This window comes from Cygnus atratus, chromosome 3 (assembly GCF_013377495.2).
Source record: "Cygnus atratus isolate AKBS03 ecotype Queensland, Australia chromosome 3, CAtr_DNAZoo_HiC_assembly, whole genome shotgun sequence".
Lineage (NCBI taxonomy): Eukaryota > Metazoa > Chordata > Aves > Anseriformes > Anatidae > Cygnus > Cygnus atratus.
In genome coordinates this window covers 59,685,587-59,711,529 of record NC_066364.1, presented here as the reverse complement: position 1 = coordinate 59,711,529, position 25,943 = coordinate 59,685,587, and the positions used below count along the sequence as shown (strand labels likewise).

General features: G+C 41.5%; 2 protein-coding genes across 2 annotated transcripts; both read left to right on the top strand.

Annotated features, from left to right (window-relative positions):
- The first annotated feature begins 130 nt into the window (after positions 1-130).
- SLC18B1 (solute carrier family 18 member B1) lies at positions 131-16,538 on the top strand. Its single transcript, XM_035538380.2, has 14 exons — positions 131-295; positions 628-767; positions 2,507-2,602; positions 4,191-4,264; positions 5,054-5,201; positions 7,418-7,574; positions 9,074-9,210; positions 10,882-10,983; positions 11,689-11,780; positions 12,941-13,036; positions 13,828-13,902; positions 15,287-15,380; positions 15,481-15,527; positions 15,973-16,538. Exons 1-14 carry the CDS (start codon positions 250-252, stop codon positions 16,043-16,045), a joined length of 1,377 nt encoding a protein of 458 aa, XP_035394273.1. The 5' UTR covers positions 131-249; the 3' UTR covers positions 16,046-16,538.
- A 1,823-nt stretch (positions 16,539-18,361) lies between these two features.
- LOC118244011 (pantetheinase-like) lies at positions 18,362-24,070 on the top strand. The gene is made up of 7 exons (XM_035538674.2): positions 18,362-18,475; positions 18,575-18,705; positions 20,101-20,293; positions 20,816-21,107; positions 22,348-22,721; positions 23,329-23,499; positions 23,926-24,070. The coding sequence occupies exons 1-7, from the start codon at positions 18,416-18,418 to the stop codon at positions 24,043-24,045; spliced, it is 1,341 nt and encodes a 446-aa protein (XP_035394567.1). The 5' UTR covers positions 18,362-18,415; the 3' UTR covers positions 24,046-24,070.
- The last annotated feature ends 1,873 nt before the right edge of the window (positions 24,071-25,943 follow it).

Here is a 25,943-nt window from a genome sequence, read left to right as displayed (position 1 = left end):
CTCACCTGCTGTTCTCACCGGGACAGACAGACCGGTCCCGGTCCCGATCCCCGATCCCTGCCCGCTGCCCGTCGCTCCCCGCTCGCCCCCCGCCGCTGCCCGCGGGGCGGCGCAGGACGCGCTCCGCAGCCCGAGCATGCTCAGTGGCGGCGGCCGGCGGGGCCGCGGCTCTGTCCGGGCCTCGCTTTGCCCGAGCGGCGGCGCCCGGCTGGTGGCCGCTGCCTGGCGGGGAGGCGTCGCGGGCTCGCGATGGGCAGCCGGGCCACGGAGGGCGCGGGGCCGCTGCGGCCGCCAGGTGGGGGCGAGGGGCGCGGAGCGCTGCGGGGGGGTCGGCGGTGCGGGGCGGTGCGGGACGGTGCGGGACGGGACCGCGCAGCCTGAGCGGGGCCGCCGCCGCCGCCGCGACTCGGGGCTGGAGGGGGAGCCTGCTTTGTGCCCTGCCTGCCCGGCAGGTGCTGCCCCTGTTCCTGCCTCAGCGAGGGGGTTGGAAAGCGGAGCAATTTACTGCGATTTATTCCCCAGAGCCGGGAGGATGGGGGTTTCGAGCAGAATTTTCAACCCTGCTTTGCGAACTGTGCTGTCCTCTCTCCGTTTGTAATGCGTACACATCCAATTTCTCGTTTCAAGAAAACAGCACGCCAGAAGCGCTTGGTGAGGAGTCGAGGAGGCTTACCAGAGAGCAGCTATTCACAATGGTTGCAACAGCTTCTATAAACTTCAGTTCGATGATATGCTTTTCAATCCTGGGACCTTTTTTCCCTGCGGAGGTAAACAATTTAGCCGGCTATTCTTTAGATTTTTATTTTTATTTTTTTGCACACTGAAACTTCTTTTAAAAGGATCTCGGGCACCACGGGACCTTTATAGCTGTGGGTAAGCAGAGTTTTACTTTTCAGTTATGGGAATTCTTAGTGGTAGCCTGATGCTGTCCAGAATAGCTCAGAGCGCGTGTAACAGTGACCTGGATCCTGGCCATGGACTAATTTCATCGTCCCCATGACCGTAAAGGAGACAGCAAAGTAACGATATGACAGAGTGTACTTGCTTCGTTTCACGTGTGCTCAGGCTTTCTAATCAGGCTTGTGCTCAGCAGCCATTTCCTGCAGTCACCTCTATGAGTGTAGCTTCCCTGCCGTCTCAAGTCTGAGAATCAGGTCTCCTAGTTGACATCCAGCTCTTAGTATGGTAAGTCACAAATTATTGTGAGTTATACAGACAGGATAGATTAGAGATAGAAATGAAATATTTTTTTGCCCAGTGTTGCATAACAGTCTGGGGGTAGAGTTGAGATTAAAACTTGAGCCATGTCCTGACTTGCATTTCAGTACCTTAATCACTCAAGGACTTTTTATTCATATCACCCTCTTTGTTAACTCATGCTTGGCCATCATTCCCTGTGTTAAACTTACTGACCTGGTAGCTGCAGGAAAAAACACAGTCTTTGTTCATGTTGAGTGAATGCAGTGCTTAAATATGGGATGAAAAAAATTGCCATTATGCCTTTGCAACAGAAGTACATTTCTCTCATGGTCAAGTTGTTCCCAATTATTAACAAAAATATGTTAACATTATTTTTGCTGTAAATATTCCAATGTACTGCTTGTCCCTAAGTGTGCTGTGCCAGCTGTCTAAGTCAAAAACTTGCCTGGCACTTTTTCTCACAGAATATCACTACTAGGAAGGAACTCACAAAGATCATTGAGTCCAACTCCTGGCTCCACACAGGACCATCTAGAAATCAGACCTTATTGTCTGAGAGCATTGTCCAATTCATTCAAAAATGCTTTTTGAACTCTGTCAGGCTCCATGCCATGACCACTTTCTTGGGGACCCTGTCCCAGTGCCCGACCGCCCTCTGGATGCAGAACCTTTCCCTAACACCCCAGCCTGACCCTCCCCTGTCCCAGCTCCATGCCATTCCTTCGGGTCCTGTCGCTGTCCCCAGAGAGCAGAGCTCAGCGCCTGCCCCTCCGCTCCCCTCATGAGGGAGCTGCAGGCTGCCATGAGGCCTCCCCTCAGCCTGCTTTGCTCTGGGCTGAACAAACCAAGGGACCTCAGCTGCTCTTCATACATCTTGCCCTCTAGACCCTTTAGATGAGGATAGCAAAGATGGTGAAGGGTAGACACAGTACAGTAAAGTTAACAGACTTCTCTGTTCACTGCCTTCCCATTGTGTGAGGGATCAAATCTTTGTAGGTAGCTCCACTGCACACCAGCTAGAGTGATCGGTATAAAGTCTGGTCACCTGGTCGGTAGTATAACAAACCACAGAGTGTTTCCATTCATTGCAGAATTAATGTTGCTTTTCCTTTGATCACGTATAGCTTAAATAGAAGTGGAAGGTGTCTGAATTGTTGTGGTGTTACCCTGTGAGCACCTACTGCCTTTGAGAACGGAAATTGGTTTGTAACTGCACTGATAGAGATAAAAAGAATGTGCAAAGCATGAATGTTATTCACCCGAGGAATCTGTCTCCATCTTTACTGGTTGTGATCTTTTTTTGCAGGCAGAAAAAAAAGGTGCCAGTAACACAATTGTTGGTCTGATTTTTGGATGTTTTGCTTTGGTCAATTTCTTGACTTCTTTAATCTTGGGAAATTATGTAAGTATAATTGCAGCTGTGACTTATTTCTGTGATGACACAGGTTGCTACATGAAGATAGTTCTCTAAGGGTGAGAAAAGAGGTGTCTCTTCAGTAGTACTCTTGGAAGGTTGTCTGCAGTAATTGGAGTCTGGCCAGTCAGTCTGAATTTGACCTAGATCTTGTCAGCACCATTTCAAAATTGCTCTTCTACAGTTTTTGAAGGCAACATAGGGTGGCTGACATGCAGCTGTTTTTTCTCTGGTTAACTGTTTTGTTTGCTTCAGAATAATCTGCTCATCAGTTTTCCTTTAATTTACCTCTCTTACCCCAAACCCACGTTTTATTTATTGCACGTATTTATATATTCTGTTTGATTTGGCTGCGTTCTTAAGGTGTTCTTTTTCCTTTAGTCTGCTGCACCCTTCTTCTTTTCTGGTATGTTGCCTTTTTCTTAACATTTCCTCCTATTATGACTCTGCTGCTTAACTCAGTTTCACCTTCCATTTCATCCAATCACAATATGAGATAGACGTCTCCCTTTTTTTCAGCTTCAGTTTTCATGCAGATTCAGGATTTTTCTCTGTCTGGAGTGATTATAGATAAATTATATAACAGCTTCTTTGGCTGGGCAGTCTCCTTTCACCCCATGGTGAAAGGTGTGTTCCTGGTGATGAGGTGGCTCATCAAGGTGCCACACAAGTGCCATTGGTAAGTCCATCGTATGTGCTTATGATGGCATTTAGCTATGGCACAACCTCACTTGAGTACTTCACAGAAGAGAGAGGGAGAGATCCACCCTCACTTGAAGGCAGGTGAAGTGAACAAGTCTTTATTAACAGAGGTGGACAGTCCAGCAGTCAGAAAACTTGAGTCTTTCAGTGAAACTTGGCAGAATTCAGGTTTCAGTAATAATGGCTGAAACACAGGGGACTCTGTCCAGGCCTGAACAAGAAAAACCATCTGAAATACCTGCTTTCCTTAGGGGATGTTACAGCATGGAATTAGAACCTCAGGTGTACTTTGTTACTGGATTAAGTTAGTTTTATGGCATGCCTCTCATCATCCTTCACTATCTAGTGATGGAGTCTGAAGTGAAGGAAGATGGGGCTGTTTTTCTGGTAATAAATGGGGAGGCCTGAATTTACCGTGTCCCCTATTCCAAAACTTCCTGCTATTAAAGGCCTCAATAGATTTACTTTAAAATTGGCTTCCATTGACTCTTTCTGAGCCATATACGTGACAGGTATTGCTGACTTGGCACTGCTGACAGTGCTGGAGGGGGAATGTATTACTTCTTGCTTGTAATGAGGAATGCTGCTGCAATCTGCTGCCCTGCTGAAGCTGCAGCATGCAGCTGTGAAATAGTTAACTGCACCATTGTCTTACCATTCTGAAAACTGGGTTAAGTCACTTAACCCAGTCACTTAACCCCAGTTAGAATATTTTTAGGTTCAGTATTGCGCGAAGACACACAGGCAGGAGAATTGTCTCCAGATCTTTTAGTTAGGCTATGAAATGCCAAAAATGTTTTGTCTTAACAGCAGCTTTGAGAGATTTTTGAAATCGGCTTGAAATAATAACGTGGAAATGATATTTAATTTACAGCTTACACAGATTGGTGCAAAATTCATGTTTGTGGCAGGGATGTTTGTCTCAGGATGTGTGACAATTCTGTTTGGGTGAGTAATTTCTGTTTGGTTTTGTTGCATGTGTCTTCTAATTACCTTAATCCATATGAAAAGATGTTTTCAAAACACAACTGGAAATACTTGAGCATCATTTAGGTTTTGCTTAGGTCACTTAGCTTTTTGCATCTTTACTTTTTATCTATGCCTTGTAAAGCACAGTGAACCCTTCTCCATTTCAGTAGGTTTCAAGGCTTGTGTAGTACTTTGAAAGCCAAGGGGAAAGTTTCTATATATAAAAATAACTTCCATAGTTAATGAACTGTAAGAAATTTGTCAAAGTCCAGCAGGAAGGGAACTACTTATGCACAGTGTTTTAATTGTTGCTTTCTTAATAAAACAGCACTGAATGCAAATGACAAGATTCGCCTGTCAGCCAGTGAGGCTAAGCCACTCATTTTAGCAAAATAAAAACTTTATTAAAAACTAAATAAGCTCTTATTAGGTAGTTGTAACTCAGTACATCAGACTCCTTACACAGTTGCTTGGAAAAGAGATGAAATACAACAGAAGGTGGCACTGGTGTTTTTCATGGCTTGGGAGGGCACTACCCTTTTTCCTTCTCTTTTCTAGCACCAAAGAAAGGGGTAAAGGAGAAAGCTGTCTGAAATGGTTTGATAGTTTGAATGACTTTAGTAATGCGATTCAAAATGATGTAGTAATAGACAGTATTGAGTGTCTTGTAATTGTGCTCTTTAATAAGAAATTATGTTTCAGAGCCTTTAGTGGATGACTTGCTGCATCCTGAGAGGTCTGTATTAACTTTTTTTTTTTTCTTCACAGAATACTGGACAAGGTGCCAAGTGGACCAATGTTCATTGGTTTTTGCTTTTTAGTAAGAGCGATGGATGCAATAGGTTTTGCAGCAGCAATGACAGCATCATTTTCAATCCTTGCAAAGGCATTTCCTAACAATATAGCTACTGTCATGGTAAGTTCCAAAAGCAGTGTTACAGCCGAGTTCCCACAATATAATGAATTTGCTGTAGGCGGCCTAAAACCAGGAGGATAAAATATGCTGTTTCCTATGCAAGTGTATTCGAAGTTGTCACGTAGTCTTTCTTCATAATCCAGAACCACAATCCTAAAACAAGCTTAGACCTTAGCAAAACTTCAGCTGAACATAAATAATCAAAGCAGTGCATGCTGCATATGTTTTGAAGACAGCTGGCTGAATCAATGGTACTAGTTATTGGTTGAAACCAGGCTATTAAAATACTACCTTGCTATGCAGATTATCTATCCAATACTCAGACTTCAAAATAAATGTAATTATGGCTGCCACACAAGTGGCAGCACAATAAAAATGATACATAAGTGAAAAGTGTGTGGTGATGAAGGTCTCCTTAAGAGAACAATTAGAAATGTAACACAGCTGGTGGCTTGGTAGCTACCTTTATCAAGACAAGATCAAGACAGAGTACTATCAAAAGACAGGTCACTTTAAGCTGTTAGTCCATTTGCCATATTATATATCATGAAGTGTTGTTCTACATGAGAATGAAACCTCTTCAGATTCGTTTATGTAGAATTACTCTTCTTGAAGGGATGTGTTGGAGAGTTCTAGGTGTTGTGAGCTCTGTTTGTGGTGATTGCAGAGACAGGAGGCAGAAGGAAAAGCTGAGGAGCTGCAGCAGGTTTCACCCTATGATAAAATCACGAAGTCTGAAGGAATGGAAGAGGGATTTTATCCTCGCTTCCCACTGCCCTTCATGATAGTGCTGAAAAGTGAAGAGCACTTTTCCACACCTTACCCTTTTGGTATTGGCTTACAGCCCACCTTTTATCTATCCATACCCTAAAGAACGTATGGGGGAGTTAGTAAATGCAGCCACATCAATCAGCCTTGTTGAAGCGGGAAGTTCAGCAACTGTCAACATCCTCCCTCTATGGGAGGGATGTATACACTGCATAACACAAACAGTATCACTTTTCTTAGAATATCAGGTGTACCTTGTCCTCCCCTTACCTGTAATAATGCAGTGCCACAGCACCTCCTCCAGTCCCATTAATTCATTAACTCAGAAGGGCTTAGATGGTGCAAAGCCAGATTTGAACTGAAGTCTCACTGATCATAAATATTTTAGTCCTAGAACAGCACAAGTAAAAGCATTATTTGGATGCAATTATGTTAATTTATGGGTGTTGAAGTTCACCAAAATTTCTCAAATCTGGCTAGAAATGTTGAGGACTTGCTAGTGAAATACTGTTACGAGTTATTTCCTTTCCTGCTAGGAAAGGAATACGCTGGGACCCTAGGCTAAAGAGCTTGGCTATTACTGACTGCACCCACTGTAGGGGCGTTTGTCCCCTCTGACTTGTGTCAATACAATTAAAGATATTCAACATTCATGTGTAGATTAATCCCTATGATATCTTTGTGAGTCCTGTAAGTTATCAAAACTTCACCTGTGAGCAGCTATTACCACAAGCTGTTACTTGTTAAAGGAGGGCAGTCCAAGCATTGATTAATTCAGTGTTGAGGCAGGTGGTGGTAACTGGTGGTGTAACACAAGATTTAAATGTAGTTGCATTATTGTCCTTTTAAAGTCAGTATCTTCTAAAAGATACCAGATTACTTTGACCATAACTTAATAATCTGAGTTTTCCCTGCTGCAGTTTCACTGTTATTTCCTGCCCCCTAGTCAGCAAATCCAGTCAGTTGTGGAGAGAAACCTTTACCTTGATGCATTCGTCTCATGAAATAATGACCCATCCAGGTAGGCTTGTTCAAGACCCACCCCACCACCAAGGCTGTGGGATCGTCTCTCCTCTCTCACATGCCGAGTGGGAGAGATGATGACTTCAGCCTGCGTTGGCCTACAGATGCTTTCCATCAGTAGAGCATTTGTTTTACCTCAGGACTTGGACACATAGGTGATAGTTATGTGGTTGACCCTGCAGTGGGTTTGGGTACAGGTGGTTCACTGCAGTCAAGCAGGAGATAATTGCTGTCCCACAGACAACTGTAAAATTCTGTTTGCTATCTGACCTTTTAAAGTCTCCACTGGCTGTTACCCCTGTAGCAATGAGGTGTCTCTTTCTTTTACTAGCCTGACCACATTATATTGCTTCTCAGAGAAGTGGTTTGCTTTTTGTTGTTACATTGAATTTCTTAGCGTACTGACTGTTTTTTTCATCCTTTAGGGTAGCCTTGAAATTTTTACAGGGCTTGGACTAGTTCTTGGCCCACCTTTAGGTGGCTTTTTGTATCAATCTTTTGGTTACGAGGTCCCTTTCATTACGCTGGGATGTGTGGTGTTGGTCTTAGTACCTGTGAACGTGTGCATGCTACCAAAATATGGTAAGCACCCTTCTTCCTGCCTCCTTTGTTTACCTTCATTTCTTGACTATATAACTTCCCTTTAGAAAATTGTCAGCTTCTGGAGTCTTACCCAACTCAAAGGGTTAAACTAACTTGTGATCCTGATCAGGCCCATGTTTTAATACTAAATAATGCATGCAGTTGGCCTGGAATTTATCCAACATGTCACGTCCATCTCTGTGATGGACAAACAGTAAGAACTCCAGAAGTGAGCTGAGAGAGATCTTTGTTTTGTTGTATCTTCTCAGCTTCAGGGCCTGTGAAGGTTGTATCTTCTTAGTATCATCTGGTTGTTGCACCTATTTGAAGATGGAAATAGGTTTTGCCTAGAACAAGAGAGTTTGACATGTTTGAGGGGTTAATAGTGGTGGGGGGGAAACAGTTACAGGGAGAACAAAAGGGGGTTATTTGCACTGAATGATGCCTGATGAAATTAACATGAAAGAATGTTAAAATTAATAAATGAGGTCTTAAACTGAAGTGCTGGAGGTCATACACATTTGATTAGATTTTAGGTGATCTTGTTTGGACGGAATGTGAACTTAAAGGTAAGCCTTCGTGGAGGATGGCAATTGAAAACTTCCAATTCTGTTAGTCTTCTCTAGGAGAAACTTTAAAATACATGTTTTTCTCACCTGTTTTTTCCATACGAAAGTCTTGGAGATTAACTTCATATATACTGTCATTGAGAGGAAACTTATGATGGTTAACCAAATGCTGCTGATGATTTTTTTTTCTGAGTGCTGAAATTGTACAGAATAATGATATTATTGGCCAGTTTGAAACTACATTAATAAATGTTAGCTCTGAGCTAATAGATGCTAATGAATGAACTTTAGTTTATATATATACTCTGAGATTACATTCAACTATTAAAGCACAAACAGCAGCAAGAAGAGAGTCTGATTTAGAAATGACATCTAACAGAGAGATCTGAAAGAAACTTCCTGTCTGGAATACAGATAGAACATAACATGTAGGTGACCTGAATGAGTAGTTGCTTAAAAATTCAAACAGATCTCAACTGATAAATAATCATTTTATTTTCAGAGTATGTTTCTCTGGTTGAATATGAATGGTTCATCTACGTGGGATGTACTGAGAGATTTTATTCCCCCCCTTTGTTTGTTTTAAAATGTGTCTATGAGATTTTCATTTTAAAAGGGCTAGCAGAGAAGTAACTGCATTTTCACATACCTAGGAATAGTAAGTGCTTTTGTTCTATTTGAGTGGGGTACATGCAATTTTTGGAGTCTAAATCGTATACTTCTCTTTTTTATTCGGCTATCTTTTTTTGCATAAAAAATAAGCATAATAGTCTAATATTGACTTTCACTTGTTTGTGAAATAAAATAGGACTTAGGACTTAATAGGACTAGAAAAGAGGAAATGCTGATTTATTTATTTATTTCATTTGAAACTTATGCCACTGAAAAGAATGTGATTTTTTTTTTTCCCCTCCTTTTCTGCTGAAACAGATTCAACCCCTAGCAAGGAGTCCTTTTGGAAGCTCATTCTTCTGCCAAAAGTCTTACTTCTCTGTCTTACTATATTTTCTCTAAGTGCGTGCTTGGGCTTTTTGGATCCCACAATGTCTCTGTTTATTCTAAAGAAGGTAAGTCTTGCTAGCATGCAGGAAAGTCCTGACTTGCAGTGAATAACTGGTAAAAATTATAGCGTAGTATCCCAAACAACATTAAGCCTTATCTAACTGCATTGGTTTAAGTAGCTATTAACTTGATTTCCAAATGATTTGATTTCTACAGTGCTGATAAATCACAGCTTCCATTTACACCATCTGTTGGCACAGGGTCTCAGTAACTTTGAGTAAATTTGGGGGCTTTTGAAATATTTGCTTTTTCCTCTTAATTGGCTTTCAACTGCAGAAGCCGTTCTCTGAATGGGCAATTTCTATAAACTAGGGACTTCTTCCTCCTCTCTGAAAGCAACTTCTGTAAAGTTGCAACAGTCATTGGCAGTGGTGTATCTCTTGATGGGGACCCATGTTTTGGGGAGCATGGTGTCACAGCCCAGCTTTCTCTTACAACAAAGCCAAAGTGAAATTGGTTGCAACTATGTAGCCTGCTAGCTGGGTTCTTCAGCACTCATTAGAGAGACAAATGTTTTATTTGCTTTTAATTAATTTCAATATTTGTATTTATTTATATATAATTTTATTTATCTTCCTAATAATGGTTAAGGTAATGAATTTCAAGTAAACGGTTTATGATTCTCTTCCTGCCTGAAATTAAGCAATGCTTTTTGAGTGGTTTACTTATTAATTGTTTTTCTAGGGCATAGCATTTCACAGGTTGTAGTACTGCTGCTACGTTTTCCGGGTCTAGTTCAGCACTAAGAGCACTCATCCAGGATGGGGAGGAGGCTTGGTGCTAACCTCTTGCACCCAGAGGGATGTGAATGTATGTCTTCTGACACCCAGGCAGGATCTGTAATGATCCCACAGTAGAACAGTGTGCACTGGTGTGGCTCGTTTGCTTTCTCTCTGCTAGCAGATACTTGCCGTGAAGTGACTGCAGCCTTCTTGGCAAGTGTTCTAACCACAAAATTAGAGTCATTATTGTGTTCTTGCATGTAGCAAGGAAATAGTGAATATTTATGTAGTCTGTGCCACATGAAACACCTTGGAATACCTTGTAACTGGTAGTTAAAACCCTAATGTGAGAGTCTAGTATGCATTTTGTTCGTTATGCATTTTGTTTCAATATAGAGATGTTGCTGCATTAGGAAAACGTAGGCCTCGGGGTATTTGGTAAAAGGCTCTTACTCAATCTCATAAAAATCCTCCTTTGGTTGAAAAGCCATAGTTGTGTTTTACAGCACTGCTTTCTTTTAAGATGCCCTGATTAGCCGTGGATGACTGCAGCGTTTATGCTTTTCAAAATGAAAATAAAACTGAAGCTTGGAGAGGTAAAGACTAAATCTACCTAAACTTCGGTGTGTCAAGTGTCTGTTTCGAATGTGGCAGCTATCAGTGTTAGAACCCAGTTGTGCTGGTGCAGGGACATTGCATAGTGTTTGTGCCTTGGTCAGGCCTTATCTGAGTTCAGTCATGTGCGACTTTGTTGCTCCATGTATAGGAATGGAAGAAAACTGGATCTCCACTAATGACTTCAAATACTTGCCAAAACTCTGTATGGTATCAATAAAATACGTAAAATCATGCACAGATGGCAGTTATTTGACCTAAAATATAATTCTTGGATTGCCCTTCAATGAATGTAACATACATGGCTTGTGTGTTGTTGTGTTTTTTTCCTTCTCATAGTTCAAACTTCCAGCTGGTTATGTGGGCTTAGTATTCCTTGGCCTGGCACTCTCATACTCTCTGTCTTCTCCCCTCCTCGGCCTCCTAAGTGACAAACTGCCAGTGAGTACTATCCTGTTTGTGTAGTGGTAGTAGCACACTCGGTACGTTTAGTTGAAACTGGAGGACTTCCCGTATGGAAGCAATGTACGTTGGCCTGCTGCTGTAAAGGGATTTTTGTTTCAGGACCTTGCATGGCCACTAAATACTGTCAACTTAAAGGTCGTGTTTCCATCCAATATGGAACAGATAATGGGAAAGCATTTTACAGTTGCTCATGCTTTTGTCCACACCTCATTTTATCTTCTTTTGAGAAGAGGAGCAAGATGCATCTAAAACTGTCTGGGTGACAGCCACTGCTAATTATCAAGGAAACCCAGACTTGGAAGGTGTGCATGAACGGTGGTGCCAATTCTCTTGACTTTTTTTTGCCACCACCTGTCAGAAACTAATAATGGCCTTTGTATATGAGAATTGCATGCAGTGCTGTATTATATTTCTTATGCTAAGGAAGAGTAAGACCTGAAATATTTTGCTGACAGAGCAGCATTACTCAGTATCCTGAAATCTCTGTATTAAGCAGCGATTGCATTGGTGGTGAGGAAACGTGAATTTGGTAGTTCTTGGTGGTGTTCAGAACTGGCAGAGAAACTGTGTGTAATGGCGGTCTCTAGTGGAGCAGTACTTTTTGGATTATTAAGAAAGACAAAACTGTTGCATTAAATATTCACATTTTTAAATTGCATACCTCTTCCTTTTCTTTCACAGCACCTCAGGAAATGGCTGATGATATCGGGAAGCTTAATAACAGCCCTGTGCTTTTTCATGTTAGGACCTGCTCCTGTGCTGCACATTAAAAGGTACAGAACTGCGTCTTCTTGAACCTGTCTCCTTAGGTGACGTCTTAGTGATAGCTGTCATGACTGTAGTCATATTTGTCCACAAGCCTATAATTTAGTACCTCTGACCATGAAACTGTGTGTGTTTTGGTTTTTTACTTCTAATATGAGATTATAACTGTAAATCAGTGAAAGCATCTGAAAATTGAGGTGTGTAGCTAAGGTAGAAATGGCAGCTTCTTGAAATGCATCCTTTCCCTCTGCATTTTGTTATGATGTTTGCTTATGTTAATGGATGTGGCGGAACTAGTGCTGCTTTTTATTTTCCTTGCCTCCCAATTCTGTGACACTTACACTGTAGCAAACCAAAATCCTCTTTCTGTCTTATTTTGCAGTTTTCTCAATTTCATCAGTATTTATTAACTGTGGGTTTTATATCCATGGCTATGCAGCGCTGTTGATTTTTCTTCTTTCCTTATAGATTACTGAGCAATAATGCCTGGATATAGCTTTGTTTTCAGCTAGCCAAGGAGAGACTATGTCTATTTCACCTGAACTCTGCATTGCCATAATCCTTGAGTTACTTCACTGCAAAACCCTGCTACATTTAGAAAACAGCTGACTAGTCCTTCTGTCCTGGGTTATATACTCTGTTAAAGGTGGTGATGGGCTTGCTAATATGCAGAGTTAGTCAACTCCTTCCTCCTAGACTTCTGCTTTTCAAATGAGCTAGCTTCCTCCTAGACTTCTGCATTTCAAGCCGAGCTGGTGAGAAAAAGAAATCAGTAAATTCTTCAACATTCTTTTTTTTTGGGTATATTATATTAGAGTATGTAATTTTACCTGCAAAATCCTTCACTTGTGTAACAAACTGAGGCTGGAGCTTGGATGTATGTATTGCTGAATTAAACTCGTCTGTCTGCTTCTCTGTGTATTCCTCTTAAATTGAACTGCCTTTGATAGAGAAACACTTAACTTGAGGATTTTTAAAAGCTTTTGCAAAGTCTGTTTTTTTAAGCATAGAGCTTTATTTTTCAAGCCTTACTGTTCATTTACAATAAAAATATTTTTGGCTTCAAGAAACTTAGTTTTCTGTTCAGTCATGATGAGCTTATATAACAGCCTTCAGTCAAATGGTGTTTGAAAAGTCTTCAGCTGTTGTTTAAATGCCTCTTTTGCAGTCAGCTGTGGATGTTTGTCCTAGTGCTGGTTCTGATTGGCTTTTCCCTTGGCATGAGTGCTATCCCAGTGTTTCCAGAGATACTGCACTGTGCATAGTAAGTAACTCTGTCCAACACATCTTCCATGTTACTATTAGTAGGAAGCTCAAGCTGTAATTTCAGAGGTGAATGCAAAGTAGGTTTTGTTGTGGCCTTTTCCCACTTTTGAGACCAAGGCAGTGAGTAAGAATGAAATGTTTCCTCTACTCTTTTGTCTAAGGTTTTCTGACCGAGCACCCCAATAAAGCACAGTCATTATATTTCAGATAAAATTTTGTAAATATGTACATCCGTGCTGCAGGCACAATGAATTGACTTTGTGTCTCATAATATGGGATGACCTGGGTGTGGTTTCATATACATAATGATTTATTTAGTAGCCAGCAACTTTCACTGGATTTTCGGGCTGCGTTAACATTAACAGCTGCACGTACAGGAGTTGCACTTGCTCAAAATACAAGGTCTATGATGTAGCTTGGGAACAATGACCTAGAAGGATCTTGATTTACTGTTGTTAGCATGTTCCTCTAGAAATAAGGTCTTCTCTACTTAAAAGCCACCTGTCATTGTTTTACATTTACCATGTGAAATATGGGGACTGAGTAATGGTGTGATGTTAGGAATCTCCCTCAGAAGACATAAGAGATGAGAAGTAGCACTGCAGTCCTCCAGAGAAACATGAAAGAAGAAAGTATTGGGTAAACGGAGATGATTCTGGTGTACACTTTTGCTTGTTAACTATTCATGTTATGCATAAGTTAAAAGAAGGAAAAAGTTTTATAGGAGAAGAATATAGAGTGCGGTGCAGCGATGTATTGCGCTACTCTAACTGGGCTTTCTTTCTGCAGTGAGAACGGGTTTGAAGAAGGTCTGAGTCTGTTGGGGCTGGTGTCGGGGCTCTTCAGTGCCATGTGGTCCCTTGGGTAGGTATACAGTCACCTTTTTGTAAGCTAGTAGTGCTTGCTTGTTCTACACTATTGCGATGTGAAAGTGTGCTAATTGCAAATAGAAGTCACTCACCGCAGTCATTGTATTGACCTTCATTCAAGAGGTTCTTGCTGAACAGGTGCATAGCGGACACGTTAAAACAAAGCTTTTTATCTTACAAAGGTAATGTACTCTGAACTTGTCTTCCTTGAAATGTATTGACCTTCATAGCAAAAAGCTTCAGCGATTAAGTGGATGTTAACTTACCCTTCCGTATGGTTGTTTTGTTGCCACTGGATTTTTTTAATGCATATTATAGACAGAGATGGACTCTGATTTATTTTATTTTTTTCCTCCCGCATTTGTCCTGGTTAGAATCCTCTATTCTCTTTCAACCACAGCTGTTACTCAGGGTCTCTCTTTGCTTAGCTTAGCGGAGGGTGTCTGAGTTTCTTACCCAGTGGTTGCCCTGGAAATGAGTGAAAGATACTACCTTCTGAGTGACTTTTCAGAGTTGTCCCTCAGTGGGAAATGAGGGTCCCCCTCTTGGCAGTCACTTTCAGGATGCTTTTTAATCAGTCCTTCTAGTCCTCTGAGTTTCAATGGTATGTATTCACACCATTTTTGTAAGCTAGCTGAAGCGCTAGATGTCCTATTTATTTGGTGTAGGGTTCAGTACAGATAAATGCAGCATAATTTTAGCAAAACACAGTTTTCTGCTTCTACTAAACATGGTTTTATTATGACTTGTTTCCATGTAGTGTCTCTAGTTGTACAAAGTTTTATCCTTTCCTGTAGCAAGTGTTGATATCATGTAAGATCTTTCATAAAGTGACAGCAGCAGCATAACCTTTCATGGCATTGTTACACAGGCACGGAGTTGCAGGGATGTTACATACAGCTCAGCCTTGTAATGACCACGGTAATGAGAACCACATCTGTCACAGTGTGCCTTCCTACCTGCCTCTATCCATCAGTCTTCTGTCTTGAAGTTTGGAAGGTTTAAATTTTGAGAGATGAAGGTTTAAATTTCTTTTATGGTAGAAACAGTCTGTCTAGACACTTTGTTAGAACATTGTCTTTAATGGAGCCCCTAAGCCATCCTGGATACAGAAAAGAGTGCATTCAGCCTTCTGACATGGATCCTATCTCCAGCTGAGGAGGCATCTGAATGGGTTTATTGGGGCCATGGCAAACAAAGAATTAATACTTACTGTGGATTATAGGCAAGTCAGGTCTGTGGAGGACAACTTCTTTCTTGACAAAGAGAGAATCAATGGAGGGAGGCCACAAAGTGCAATAAAACTTATGCACAGAATATAATCTGTGGGGTTTTTTTGTTTGTTCGGGATGCCAACACCTCATTTTGATTTGTTGCAGGGCATTTATGGGTCCCACTTTAGGAGGATTTCTAAATGAAAAGCTGGGTTTTGAATGGGCCTCAGCCATCCAAGGAGGATGGGCACTGTTAAGTGTAAGTAATTACAAATGTTTTGCTTTTTATATCTATTGCAATTAAGAACTGTTGCATAAGGTTGTTGTTGTTATGATTGTAACTGACTGTTTTCTCAAAGGGACTTGCAATTGGAATATTCTATATTGCTGAGGCCACAAGACGAAGGTATGCAGAGATATTTTTCTTTATTTTACTTAAAGCAAATATTTGGAAGTCATGCTTGCCTTGTTTCTTCACTATCAACCTAATAATGAGCAGTAAAAATATTGCTTACATACTTTGTCTCTATGCTTTACTAAATCCTCGGTGACCTAAACAGAGACCTGAACCAGGCAGTGCCTGTTCTATACGAGCAACAGGTCTGTGGCATTAAAGAGCAAACCCTACTTATGGTTCCTCCAGGAGGATATCTGAGAGCTGTGTCAGTAGAAATGTGTGTGAAAGCAATAGTATGTGTTTCTGTGCAATAGCAGGGAGCCAAATTCAATGATCCAGGTAGCTTTTTCCGTGTTACGTGTGGGTTTTATGTTATAATGTTGGTATTGCATAGAAATATCTAGAGAATATTAAACCTGTTTCTTCCCTAACATTCTTTCCCTTCTGCAAACAGTTCGAGTTCCAGCCTGCAAAATCCTCCTGTTGATAATGAAGAACGAACTCATCTGTTGGCTAGTGAAACATAGCCAGAAATTATTTTGGTTCTCTATTTACTGTTGTGGTTTAACTTAGTGTCTGAGATGAGTGGACTTAACAGTGTTTCATTATTCTGGAGTCGGGATGCACGACCCCCTTAGTGAACAACCAGTTGTGGTTTAGTTGGAGCTGCATCACTGTTTTGAAACACTAAACAACTGCCTTTCTTTTGGAGGTCCTCATGTGGATTGGTTGCACTGATGAGTAACCCTCAGCTGTTGGCCTCTTCAATTGTATTCCAAATGCAGTGTACCACTGTATGTGGAGAGGTGCGTTTTCAAATGTCTGGCTTTTGTACTTGAGCCTGCTGTGCATTATTCTTGGATAAAGCTACTATTTTTGCTACTGTGATTTTTCTGTATTTTTTAGAAGAAAGGTTATCTTGTAATACTTTAACTGATAACATAAAATGTTGAGACAGCATTTGAAATGGCAAAGCACTTAAGCACAATACTGTTTTCAATAAAGCAACTTTTTTCCTAAGTTTTGTGAATTTTCTTGGATAAGAAAAGTCTTTGTGTTTACCAGCAGTTGTATTATGTGAAAGCGTATGAAAATGGGAAGCAAAGGTAATGAAGAGAAGACAGCATCTCCACACAGAACTGATTTTCAGTCCTGAATGAGGCAGTGCACTCTGTGTGTGTATGTACAAACATGGTAATATTATATATGAAGACTTAGTTTGGTCTGGGAGAGATCTGTTTTGCTAATAAATGCCATCTGTAATATTTGTACTAGATGACTCTGCAACAGTAAATCTATGAGAAGTTAGGACTACCATTTTCGAACAGAGGAAAAAAAATCTCCCCTTCCTCTAGATATTTAGCACAAATGGAGGTAAGGGCATACCTTGCAAACTCACGCTAGACTTTTAGTCTTTGGTTGTGGTATGAGTCATATTTTGTCTTTGAACCCAGAACAGGGCCCTAGAAGTGGGTAGTCTGTGGTACCCGTTTCACCCATAGATAAGAAAAATGGTCTTCTCCAAGCAATCTCCAATCAGCTCTGCTAGAGCCCTTTTCAGAGTACTACCAAGAAAACTTGCTCTGCTAGCTGGTAGAACTGTGAAGCATTAGGGTGCAAAGGGTAATCATCCTCTAGGAACATCCTGGCCATAGCTCTGTTTCTTTTTGTATCCTTTTTGAGATCCAGAGTGTACTGCTCAGCCTAGTATAAAATGCCAGTCCTGCACGTGCTGACGGTGAGGCACGTAAGAAGGAGCTGAGAACCAGAGGAAAATGAAAAGTGCATAAGGTGCAAATCTGTAGAAATGAGATTTCATTAGCTCTGCTGTGGAATTACTTGTTTACTTACCTGATTTGTGCTGTTAGGACTTAAGTGGCAGGAATTACCAGAACATAAATGTCATTGAAAATAATGAGCTGTCCTGCAACTTGTGAGCTTTGCCAGCAGTCCAGTAGAAACTGGATGGGCTTAACTAACTGCTCTGGCACTACATCTTCTCTTCCTTCTTTCACGTATACAGTGGAGGTGAAAACCTGAATTGGGATCCTGTTTTCCAGATTTCTTCTTCAGATCAACTAATTCACAAGCATGTTCTCCTGCCACGATTATCTAGGGGTCCAGAAACCATGGTTAAAGCGGAGCAGTGGGATCTCCTATGGGAGACTGAGCACTCCCACAGTCTGTGCTGTGCCTGTTTTATCTGATGGCAGGTCTAAATACCCAGTTTGCTTTGGTAACAGCTGCACAGTCTGTGAAGCTGTGAATAAGTGCAAGGTATACCCAAACAGATCCAAGCAGCCCTGAGCCACTGCAGTGCCCATGCAGCAGCACCGGCCTCGGGCCAGTCCCCAGCTGCACCCTGCAGTTTGCCCAGGAATGTCTGTGCTAAGATTTCCCAGACTCCTCTGGCTTTCTTCCTCCTGTGACCTGGGCTTGTCTTCGACTTGTTACAGTAATGCCATGCCTGAACACTCGGTGAATCTGGCCGGCAACGCGTTTCTTCAGCTGCAGCACAGCAGCAACTTCTCTGTCGGTGGTGTAACCATGGAGCAGGATTGCTCAATGCTTGTGGCTCTCTGGCCTTTGATGTTTGAGTCTTTAGGGACACAGTGATTGCATCGCATGGTGTCGGCTTTCTGGCACTCTGGGGAATTCCCAGGTTTCTGCAAGACTTTCCCTATTAAAGTCCCCTGGTTTTGCTTACCCCTGTCCTCCTCCTGGGTGGCTTCCAGACTTCAGGTATGGGGCTTTTGAGGGCTCGCGCCTCTGCTGTGGTTTTGGTGCTGTCTGCTCTTGAGGCCTGGGCCCTGGACAGCTACATTGCAGCCGTCTATGAGCACAACGTGCTCTTGTCAGAGGACACTGAAAAGCCTGCTTCTCCTGAGGAGGCCTTGATGCTGATGGACAGAAACATGGATGTTTTGGAAGTGGCCATCAAAGAAGCAGCCAGTCAGGTATTATGACCTAATTAGAGACGTTGTTTTTGTTAAACATTCATCATTGATAAGGGGGAGACAGAAATGTTCTTCTTTGTTTTTGTATGTTGGTATTAGGGTGCCCACATCATTGTGACTCCTGAAGATGGCATTTATGGCTGGGTGTTCACAAGGGAGACGGTATACCCTTATCTTGAAGATATTCCAGACCCACAGGTGGACTGGATTCCATGTGCTGATCCTGAAAGGTATTGTCTCTGCTATGCAAGTGGGAATGGTCTGGTGGCAAAAACAGCTGTGTTTAGGAGTGCTAATGGTCCAAGACATTTAAAATTATATACAACTGCTGTGAGAAGAAGACAGGTTAGACATTGTACAGTTGCCATAAGTAGCTTCAGACAGCTTCCTTTGTCATTTTTCTCCATAGGTCTTTCTCACTTTAACTCTTCTGGGTTTTGTTAGCATACTCATGAAAGTCAAGATTTATTTAAAAGTGGAAAAAAAAAGCCTTACGGATTTTACTATTTCATAATGCATTCCATGTGTGGTGTAGAACACTTCTATGATTCTGTGTTTAAGATTTAGGAATATTACAAATATAAGTGAATAAAATAACTACTACTACTCAAAGCTTATTCTGCACTATTTTAGATTTACATTTTTTTTGATCTTGACCCTAAGTGAACAAGAAGTATGACATGGTGGCCTTTTTATTCTGTTAACATATTTTATTTCCATCAAATTAAAGCATGATCAGACCCAGTTCTTCTTGACATCACAGCATTGTAAAGGGAAGAAAGGTGAAGTTTTATTTTCCTTAATAAATCACACAATTTTTTGAGACTTATGAGGAGCAACTGAGGGAATTGGGGTTGTTTGGTTTGGAGAAGAGGAGGCTGAGGGGAGACCTCATCGCTCTCTACAACTTGAAAAGAGTTTACAGTGAGGATGGTGCCACTCTTGGACACAAGGAAACAGCCTCAGATCCTGCCAGGGGAGGTTTAGACCGGTCATTAGGAAGAATTTCTTCACAGAGTGGGTGGTTAGGGATTGGATCAGGCTGCCCAGAGAAGAGGTGGCCTCCCCATCCATGGTGGTATTTAAGGGACGTGTGGACATAGCACTAAGGGACATAGTTTAATGATGGAACTCGGTAGATCATGTTGATGATTGGACTGGATGATCTAAAAGGTCTTTCCCAACCTAGATGATTTTATGATTCTGTGATTTGGTGAAAGAACCAATGCAGAACACAATGCAGAAGAAACAAATCCTGAGCTACGTCAAGATGGCAGCTGAATCGCAAATTGGAGCAAAATGCTGAGATTAGCCCATATGTCACTGTCACATCAATGCTCTGCTACACAACGGCAGCAGAAGGGAGAATTAGAGGGTGCAAAGATTTGCTTTCATTGTGACGAAACTGCTGTGTTCCTCAGTCTTTTGACATTAGATGAAGCCAGAGTTTCAGCATCCTAAGTTTTGAAACAAAAACACTGTGTCCTGTTGAATAACAGTAAACAACTATATTGTATTAGGAGTGCCTTACTTAAACCTATTGTTATGATCTGTAGCCTTATTTTTAGCATTTATACTGATTCATCGTTTTTGATGTCTTATTTCCTTCCTTTCCTGCTGCTTAGATTTGCTCCTTCACCAGTGCAGAAAAGACTGAGCTGCCTGGCAAGGAATAACTCCATCTATGTGGTTGCAAATATGGGAGACAAGAAGCCATGTAATTCCAGTGACCCAAGGTGCCCAGCTGATGGTCATTACCAGTACAATACCAACGTTGTCTTTGATTCAGAAGGGAAACTGGTGGCTCGTTATCACAAGGTAAGACAATTCTACAAAGCTTAGGAAGTGTATGATCCATGGGTGATTAAAGATTTGGAACAAAGGCTACTTCTCAGGCTTACGTGTATTTGTACATAGAGTCATTATTTAGCAGGTTTCACATGGTGAGTAAAAGTCACTGCCTTAAGATACCTTTGCTCCTGCTATTCTGAAATTAGTAGCAAGTAATTAAATAAAATTAATTAAACTCAGACCTCTGTTTTTACTGTTTCTCAGTAGGAAGTGACACATGAAATATTAAAACTTTAACATCCTAAATTCTTGCTAACTAAATACAAATCCCCTTCACTGGTATAAATCAGAACAATGAATATTTGTGCTTATCTACTCTTGCATTGGTAAGAATTCTTTTAAAAATTAAGAAGTAACATGTCCACAAAATATATTCTCCATTATTTGTGTTTAAGTAAATAAGTATTGTAATGAATATTATTCTGAATTAAATAATTTGATTTCTAATGTTTTGTTTTTATTTTCTCATTTCTTCCTTTCCACAATCAGTATAACCTTTTTGTGACGGAGAAACAGTTTAATTATCCCAAGAATCCAGAATTTGTGACTTTCAATACATCCTTTGGATATTTCGGCATTTTTACTTGTGCAGACATACTCTTTCATGACCCAGCTGTGGTCCTGGCAAGCAGATTTCAGGTTGACACAATTCTGTTCCCAACTGCTTGGGTTAATACTCTTCCACTTTTGTCGGCGGTCCAGTTTCACTCAGCATGGGCTATGGGAATGGGCATCAACTTTCTTTCAGCAAATACACGCAACTCCACTTTAGATATGACAGGTAATGTGATATTGGTCTAATTGACCTTGTTCATGTGGATAACATTGTATCTATTATATCTACGTCATCCATTTGACGTGGGCTGAAATACCCATAAGCTTTAGGCATGCGTGTGCATGTCAACAAGATTATCACAGAATCATAGAATGGCTCAGGTTGGAAGAGACCTTAAAGATCATCTATTTCCAACCCCCTGCCATTGACCCACTAGATCAGGTTGCTCAGGCCCTCATCTATCCTGGTCTTGAATACCCCCAGGGATGGGGCATGCACAACCTCTCTGGGCAATCTGTGCCAGTGCCTCACCACCTTCTGAGTGGATTAGGACAACAGAACTTGTACAGATAAAGAGGAAATCAAGATATGGTATGTAAGAACTCAGAAATGTTTTAAGATAGCTGGGACACCTTTAGTTGTTTGTTAAATGCTCAGTTCTGAGATTTAACACGTGATTCTACATCTTCTGACGCAGACCTTGGTGTTTATGCGTGTTTTGTTAATGCGAAGGGCCAAACTCTTTTCTTCCACTAGGTGGAAGCCTAGTGTTGAGAAATGCTCTTGTAAGTCTTGCAAATATTGCTTCTGGACTGGTGACCTTGTGAAGTTTTCACTGTATAGTTTTACTGAACAGATGGTAGAAGTCAAGCACAAATTTAATGCTACTTGTTAATTCTAACAAGCGCGAGAAATATACTGGTGTTGCTGAAAAGCATCTTTGAACTTTGCCTTCCAAATGAAAGCAAATATGGGCCATTGCTATTGTCAGTCATTGATGACCCTAAGCTAGATAATTCATATTCTTTATGGATAGGTTTTACTCTGGGATTTAAAGATGCATCTGTGTAAAGAACTTGCATAGAAGTGTGACTTTTGGTAATTTCTTTTCCTTACAGGATTGTTTTGAATTGACAGCATTACCATTCACTTTAATCAGAAATACTGATTTCTGATGGAGCTAAACTTAATGAGGAATATGTATCTTCAGCCTCTTAAATCCTATATAACAGCATAGTGTACTAATCTTGCCACTTACAAGAAACATCAGAGTTTGGTCTATGTTCCGCTGATTGCAAAAAGCATTAGACCAGGATTGTAGTGTATGAAGGCTTAATTTAGTTTCAGAAGAGTCTGGTAAACATTAGAATAAAATTTGGCACATGTTTAGTTAGCAAAGACTGCTTACTTGTACCATAAACACTGCCTTTCAGATTAAAATCTTCCTGGTTTTGTGTGTTTGCAGGGAGTGGTATTTATGCCCCAGATGGTCCAAGAACATATTATTATAATACCGAAACAGAAAATGGTCACCTTCTTGTGACAGAGCTGAGTTCACATCCACGTTTGTCTCCTGGCTATCCTCCTGCTGTTAACTGGAAGTTGTATGCCAGCAGTATCAAATGGCTTCCATCAAATGACCACTATTTCAGTGGAGTCGTTTATCATGATCTTTTCTCCTTCACTGAACTCACTGAACCTGAGGGAAATCGTGCTATTTGCCAGAAGGACCTCTGTTGCCACCTGAGTTACAAGATGACAGAGAAGCAGAAAGATGACATTTATGTTCTGGGTGCCTTTGATGGGCTACATGTTGTTGAAGGAGAGTATTATCTGCAGGTAAAGGTTTTCTATTCTTATTTGGACAGACTAGAACATTATTTTTGCATCCCTTTGCATTTGTCCCATTTTTGATTGAGGTGGTTCAGAAGGAAGCATTTTTATGCCCCTCTCAAAACATTTGTTTTCTTCATGAGGTATTTTGACTTCGTTAGTGATGTTGATCCTACTTTTCTGTCTGTATTATAAATGATGAAAGTCAAGACTCTGGGTTATCTCCTACGCTCTAACACTTCAAGGTTTCCATATATGTGTACAAAAGGGAGAGAAGATGTAAGAGATCTTAACGTCTTCATAGGGATGCTCTTGTCACAAGGGAGAGACGTGGATTTTGCCATTTTGCTGATGTTACTCTCTAATGTGCAATTATCTTACAAAATGAAGAAACTAAATTACAGATAAAACCTTTGTACCCAAATGGCTTGCCAGTGTATTGGTTCTTTTAAATTTTGCTGTTAGACTTTTTATTAGTATTATATCTTGTCTGCTTGTTTCTAATTAATTGTAATTTTAATCATAATATTAATTAGTCAAAATATTGAAAATCCAACTCTTGATTTTTGAAAGCTTACTGGTACTTTGATTTTTCTATATCCTCTCACCACAGGTATGCACGCTGCTCAAGTGTAGGAGCACAGACCCGAGCACATGTGGGCAGCCGGTGGAGACTGCGCAGACCAAGTTTGACATGTTCTCCCTCAGCGGCACGTTTGGCACTAACTACGTCTTTCCAGAGGTCTTGTACAGCGGGGTGCAGCTGGCCCCTGGGGAATTTGAGGTAGTAAGATACCCTTGGGAGTTGTCAGCCCTGTAAAACAAATGGTTAAAAAGCCACTGTGAGACATGGAAGCAACTTGGGAGATATCACTGTCTTCAGTTTCAGTAATTGGCCTGAGTACAGCAACTCTATTTCACAATTCTCTTATCACCTGAACAAATAACTGGAACTCTTATGGGCTGTCAGGAAATTCCCAGATCAGCCCATATTTCCCCCCAGTTCTCCTAGAGTAAAATCTTTCCCAAGACAGAATTGGTATGGCCTCAAACACGGTAGCTCCATGTAAAAGACTCATACATGCCTTGCTTTGTCTTTTTTCTAAGACTTCTCTCAACTAGGTCAACATCAATGAATGTTATTTTGTGCTTGTCATACAATAATATTACTTTGTTCATGTTCCTGTTTACTGTACTTTTCCATAACTAGGTACTAAGTGATGGGCGTGTGATAAGCCGGACTGGTACATCTGAGCCAGTTTTGAGTATAACACTCTTCGGGAGATGGTATGAAAAGGACCCTCCACACACAGAACAAGCTTCACCATGATTTCACTGCAGATGCTTTAGGATCTTGTCTGCTTGTTTCTAATTAATCATAATATTAGTTAATCGTAACATTAATGCTAATACACGTAATTATAATGTCATTCTGTTTCTCAGGTTGCACTAACAACATAATCATTGCACATTGATTTGTTTACTTAATTTCGCAACAAAAATAAATTACTCTGCTAGACAGTTCTGTATCTGTTTTTATACGGTAGCTTTGGATTGTCATAGGTTTGACCTTTTTCCCACTGGGAACAAGGGACATAGAAAATAAAGTCCACTGACTTTAGTGGTATGGGATCCAGACCCATAGTAAAGGAGATTTTGAACTGTTCAGGACACTGGTAGGGAGGGTCCCTTGTGAGTCAGTCCTGAGGGGCAAAGGGGTCCAGGAAGGCTGGATGCTCCTAAGGAAGGAAGTCTTCAAGGCACAGGAGCAGGAGCATGCTGTCCTTGTGTGCTGTAAGATGAGCTGGTGGGGAAGAAGACTGACATGACTGAACAGGGAGAATACAAGGAAGTTGCTAGCATATGCAGGGACAAAATCAGAAAGGCTAAGGCCTGCCATGAGCTCAACCTGCCACTGTGGTAACAACAACAAAAAAAATTTTACAAATATGTTAACAATAAGAGGAGGGCCAAGGAGAATCTCCATCCCTTACTGGATGCAGTGGGGAACATGACTACTGAGGATAAGGAAAAGGCTGAGGTTCTCAATGCCATCTTTACATCTGTCTTTAATAGTCAGACCACTTATCCTTGGGGTACTCAGCCTCCTGACCTGTCTGCAGCGGGGAGTAGAACAAACCTCCCACAATTCATGTGGAAACAGAGACCTGCTGCTCAACCTGGATTGTCACAAGTCCATGGGGCCAGATGGGATCCACCTGAGGGTGCTGAAGGAGCTGGTGGATGTGACTGCTGGGCTGTTTTCCAGCATCTATCAGCAGTCATAAACAACTGGAGAGGTCCCAGATGACTGGAGACTTGCTAATGTGACGCCCATCTATAAGACGGGTCGTAAGGAGGACCCAAGGAACTACAGGCCTGTCAGCCTGACCTGAGTGCTGGGGATGGTTGTGGAACAGGTCATCTTGACTGCAATCACACACCATGTGCAAGACAACTTGGGGAGCAGACCCAGCAAGCAGGGGTTCGTGAAAGGAAAGTCCTGCCTGACCAACCTCATCTCCTTCTATGACCAGGTAACCCACCGGGTGGATGAGGGAAAGCCTGTTGATGCAGCCTATCTAGACTTCAGCAAGGCCTTTGATACGGTCTCCCACAGTATTCTCCTGGAGAAGCTGGCAGCCCATGGCTTGGACAGGTACACTCTTTGCTGGGTTAAAAACTGGCTGGATGGCCAGGTCCAGAGAGTGGTGGTGAACAGAGTGAAATCCAGCTGGCGACCGGTCACCAGTGGTGTTCCCCAGGGGTCAGTGTTGGGGCCCATCCTCTTTAATATCTTCATTGATGATTGGGATGAGGGAATTGAGTGCACCCTCAGTAAGTTTGCAGATGACACCAAGCTGTTGATCTTCCGGAGGGTAGGAAGGCCCTGCAGAGGGACCTGGACAGGTTGGGTCATTGGGCAGAGGCCAATGGGATGAGGTTTCACATGGCTAAGTGCCGGGTCCTGCACTTTGGTCACAACAACCCCATGCAGTGCCTAGTGGGTGATATTGGTGGTAGGGGGATGGTTGGACCAGATGACCTCAGAGGGCTTTTCCAACTTTAACGATTCTATGATTTTTAATCAGAAGTCAGTTCCAGAACATCATTCAGCTCCAGCTCTGAATACACCCTGTTCTAAACCAGAGAAAAGTAACAGAAACTCTGAAGTCAGATGGTTGAAATTTTAAGTTGTCATTTCCTTTGAAAAAGAAAACAAGTCCC

Bases quoted from the DNA above. Each gene is read 5' to 3' on its own strand.
- LOC118244011 (XM_035538674.2), top strand. From the start codon at position 18,416: ATGCTGATGGACAGAAACATGGATGTTTTGGAAGTGGCCATCAAAGAA. The intron at 18,476-18,574 runs GTATTATGACCT...TGTTGGTATTAG, and splicing joins TCAAAGAAGCAGCCAGTCAG to GGTGCCCACATCATTGTGAC. The intron at 20,294-20,815 runs GTAAGACAATTC...TTCCACAATCAG, and splicing joins TGGTGGCTCGTTATCACAAG to TATAACCTTTTTGTGACGGA.
- SLC18B1 (XM_035538380.2), top strand. From the start codon at position 250: ATGGGCAGCCGGGCCACGGAGGGCGCGGGGCCGCTGCGGCCGCCAG. The intron at 9,211-10,881 runs GTAAGTCTTGCT...TCCTTCTCATAG, and splicing joins CTCTGTTTATTCTAAAGAAG to TTCAAACTTCCAGCTGGTTA. The intron at 10,984-11,688 runs GTGAGTACTATC...TTTCTTTCACAG, and splicing joins TCCTAAGTGACAAACTGCCA to CACCTCAGGAAATGGCTGAT.